Consider the following 4177-nt stretch of genomic DNA (forward strand, 5'->3'; position numbering starts at 1 on the left):
TTTTGTTCTCTTAAAAAATTCTCTTAGGTTTTTATTTATATTTATATTCCTTAATAATGGTCTGGATACTTATTTACTCTTTCTTTAGCTGTTTTATATTTCTCATGGGATTAATGAACAAGTTTCTTCATTACCTTATACATCTTGCCCTCATTGCTTTTCTGTTATCCTTCCCTCTTGCACCTATCACTTGATGACAAAGGAAATGAAGGTAGAAATGTTGCCCTATGGCACATGATTTTCCTAAAGCATAGGTCCCACCATGTCAACTTGCCTCTCTTCTCCAATGCCACTCTCCACCCCCTTTCAGTCCCAACTGACATCTGGTCTTCTCCATGAAACTTTCCCCAACTTTTTTTACTTTTTCTATCTTCCCTCTGTAGATAATTTCCTATTTATCAAGTATAAACCTTGTTTGTACATATTTGTTTCTTTGCTGTCTTCTCCCATTAGATTGTGGGCTCCTTTAAATAGGTATTATCTTTTCCTTATGTTTGTATCCTTACTTTTTAGCACAGGTCCTGAAATATAATTGTCTTATTCAATGTGAATCTATAGATTAGAATTTTCTCTATGTCCCCAAATATTTTAATTCTTGTCCCTACCCTCCTTAGGATCATTTTCATTAAGCATGTTATTTTATTTTGCATTTTTTAAAGGCATGGGTCTTCTTCTCTTACTTTGACTGAAAATACAGGTACTACACATGGACTTGATCTCACCATTCATCAGTACAAGAGTTTTGCTGGACTTTGTTTCTCACCTGGACCATTTGCCCACCCTTAAGCAACATAGTGTTTTCCCCCTTCTGGGGGCTCAACACATTCATGTTAAAGTTCCTTAATGAGGAAATCTCAATTAGCCTATCATCTGCTACAATGAAGATCTACTGAACTAAAGAGATGGATAGGTCTCCACTTCCCAGAAAATTAGGATGGTAGGCATACACTACCATAAGGAGTGGGCATTATTTTTTATTTAATTTTTACTTTCTTCAATTTATGGAACAAAAGAAACATTTCCATAACACAGTACCATAAGAAAGATAACTGAACATGAAACTTCAACTATTTACCACTAGCTAATTTTTTAAAAAGTCAATTCTAAGATTTGATTCAGAGCATGAAGAAAAAGCAATCTAAAGTCAAAATCCTGTTCAGAGATCCAAATGTGGATGGGAAACCTCTTTTATCCCCTAAATAAAAAGATAGTCAATACTATCTTCTGTCGAATTATCCCGACCCACGGGACCAGAGAGTGGACCCTGAAAGAAAAGAGAAGGGGCAAGGGACAGGAGATGCATAAAATGAAGACAAGACAGGCTTTCTGATCAATTCTCGTTTATTGTGGGCAAAAGTACGAGTATTTCTAGCAAGAAGAAAGGAGGTAGGGGTCGTGTAAACTCTTTACAGAGGAGGCCCTGGACAAAGGGTTAGTTTCCTGGCCGCCAAAGGACAAGTTGTCCGGGGGTCTTTGATGAGTAGGAAGCTCCAGGATGGGATTAGAAGGCGCTTAGATATCTGCCTCTCCAAAGTGAAAGTAGTCTTAGGAATGTGGCCTTCACCCGTAGATTAGTGTTGGCTCCCCACAGGTCCCTCTTTTTGTATTGATAAAGAGCATCCAGTATAGAAGTTTTCATTTCCCGACCTGTGCCTGGCTTAGGTTGTCCCTATGGGGAGAAGCCTTACCCGTCATAGGAAGGATGTACAAAAACAGCTCTTCCTGGCTTAGGTTGGCTAATCCTTGAGGAATCTTACCCGTCATTGGCTAACCAGGTCTCGATGTTTTTCAGAAATTTTGGTTGCTCATATGAGTACCAAGGGGGTCATCACCAGTCTCAAGGCGGTGAGAGTGTATGTCGATGGGTTTTGCCAGTGCACTATCTATTCCGGATTTTACGAAGGATGTAACTTTCCGGAAGGCCCAGGGTCCAAAAGACCAAAGGAAAAGAAAGCCAATTAAGGGCCCAGGGAAGGGAAGAAGAGAAGGGAGGATCCCATGGAGCCCACTGCAAAGAGGGTTATCAGACAGTTCTTGGCGCCCCTTAATCCAATCATCCTGGAGTCTCCTAGTTTTGTCCCTTCTAATACCAGATTTGTTTGCACAGAAGCAATAGCGTTCCTGGAGGGCTAAGCACATCCCTCCTTGCTTGGCAGTGACGAAATCCAGGTCTTGTCTGTTTTCAAGACCACTTTGACCAAACTATCGATCTGATCCTGGAAGTCATTGATAGCACTGGAGAGGGCCTGAACATTGTCAGTCAGTTGGTTTGAAAGTCTAGTGTAGGAATGGACAGCCACTCCTAGTCCTGTTGAGCCTCCAGCTCCCGTTATTCCCAGACCAACAAGTAAGGGAAAGAGGAGAACAGCTCTTTTCCTCCGGCCTCCTACATAGTCAAAGCTATTGGAAAGCATATCGGAGCCATAGTCCTCTTCCAGCAAAAAGGGGAAAGAAGGAGAATTGTGAGTCCTGTTCCATGCAGCGAATATGCTGGCTAGTTTAACTCGAATTCAATCATGGCATTATAAGCATCCAGTTGGGCATCTAGTTCTTCTCTGGAAAGCTGTTGTTTGGAATTTCTTCCAGTCCCTGCTTGTGGTCCTCGCTTGCGTCCAGGGCCGCCTCTCCGGGTGCCGCCTCCAGAGCCACGGCTCCCGCTCATTCCACCTCTATTTACCCTCCGTGCGGCCCTTCGTTGTTTCCGAGTCTGTGCTAGAACAAGCTGGACGTTCATGGTGACACCATCATAGTGTTTCATGGCCTTCAGAGCATCGGCTTTTCGCTCAAAGTGAACATCTGCTGTTCCTAAGCTTCCGCCGGACCGATCATAATGCACAGCTGCCTTCTTCAGAGTTCCAAATGCAGCAAAGAGTTGCTGAATATCGGCATCCGAGACCCCGCAATCCAGATTGGAGATCAGCAACTTGGTCCCGGTCTCAAGTGCGGGCCCGCCTCCAAAGTCACTGGGGCACACGTCGGGCTGACTCTTGTGTGGAAGCCTCTTGGGTCGGCTGTAGGGCGCGGGTCTGTTCCTGCCGCCGCCCCGGGCGCCTCTGCGGGCCATGGTCCGTCTGTTCCGGATGGGGCCCCCGCCTCGGCTTAAGCGGGCTGCCTCCTGCGCGTCTCCGCCGTCGCGGCCGCCCTGGGCTCCAGCCCGACCTCGGTCTCGGTCCCGGTCCCCGCCGCATCCGCCACGCTGGCTCCTGTTGAGTTTAATGATGTCGTCCAGGGACATGTCCATCTTGTCGGCCATGGCGGGCGCAGAATCCGCGGCTCGGCACGAACAACAACGACGAGGTATTAAAAAAAAAAAAAAACCTAATACTTCTTTAATTTTGTTCTTTCTTTCTCCGCTCCACTCTAGAGATGGCTACTATCAGACACAAACAGATATATATTTTTATATATAAACAGATACGTTTATATAATGTTCAATTTTCTCTCTAGGCTCAGCAGAGGAGTGAAGGAGACAATTCAGACACCAGGAGACTCTGGAGCTTTGCCTTTGTGGTCCCTCCCAGATCTCTTAGCTCTTATATACTCTAGTAGAAGTACATCATTGTAGGTGTGAATCCTGTAGAACAGGTGTCAACTCGTAGAACTCTCCTAAGTACTAAGAATTTGTCAACTAGATAACCATTATCTCATCGCTCCCACTGAGTTAACACCTTGTTGTAGGGTTAAACCAACCACACTGAGCCTTAAGTACGTTTCTCCAGAGTTCCTGCCCTTTACACATATCTATGTCCATTGATTTGCTACATACTTCTGTACCTTATTCCTGAAGGTAGTCTAGAGAAATGTATCTTCTTTGGACCAAGTTGAATTTATCTTTTGAGTATAGTCAGTATATGAATGGCTACAGTTGAATCAGAAGAAAGTATGGCACCTTTGGCTGTACTTAACATTCTTGCTTAAGGCTACTATTACTTCTAGCTCCTAAACCTTTAGTTCTCCAAGAAAAAGCTCTGCTTACTGTTCAGTTAATAGTTTTTTTTTTTTTTTATAAATTCCTTTCTTTAAATTTCAGAAATCTTGCCTTGTTTCCTTGCCTTAGTTTTTCAGTACAGGCATGAAGTAATGTGTCCATCAAGCAAGGTGCTGTCCACCATGCTAGGTGCTGGCACACAAAGAAAAAAATAAAACTCCCTGATTTCAAGGATTTGACATTCTATCA

General features: G+C 43.9%; 1 protein-coding gene across 1 annotated transcript; it reads right to left on the minus strand.

The window, feature by feature from the left end:
• Positions 1-2494: 2494 nt before the first annotated feature.
• LOC127547459 (THO complex subunit 4-like) lies at positions 2495-3491 on the minus strand. The gene has a single exon (XM_051974394.1). The coding sequence runs from the start codon at positions 3251-3253 to the stop codon at positions 2495-2497; it is 759 nt and encodes a 252-aa protein (XP_051830354.1). The 5' UTR covers positions 3254-3491.
• Between the last annotated feature and the right edge of the window lie 686 nt (positions 3492-4177).

This window comes from Antechinus flavipes, chromosome 1 (assembly GCF_016432865.1).
Source record: "Antechinus flavipes isolate AdamAnt ecotype Samford, QLD, Australia chromosome 1, AdamAnt_v2, whole genome shotgun sequence".
Classification (NCBI taxonomy): Eukaryota; Metazoa; Chordata; class Mammalia; order Dasyuromorphia; family Dasyuridae; genus Antechinus; species Antechinus flavipes.

What these genes read in the sequence shown, in the direction of transcription:
- LOC127547459 (XM_051974394.1), bottom strand. Translation starts at nt 3,253, where the DNA reads ATGGCCGACAAGATGGACATGTCCCTGGACGACATCATTAAACTCAAC.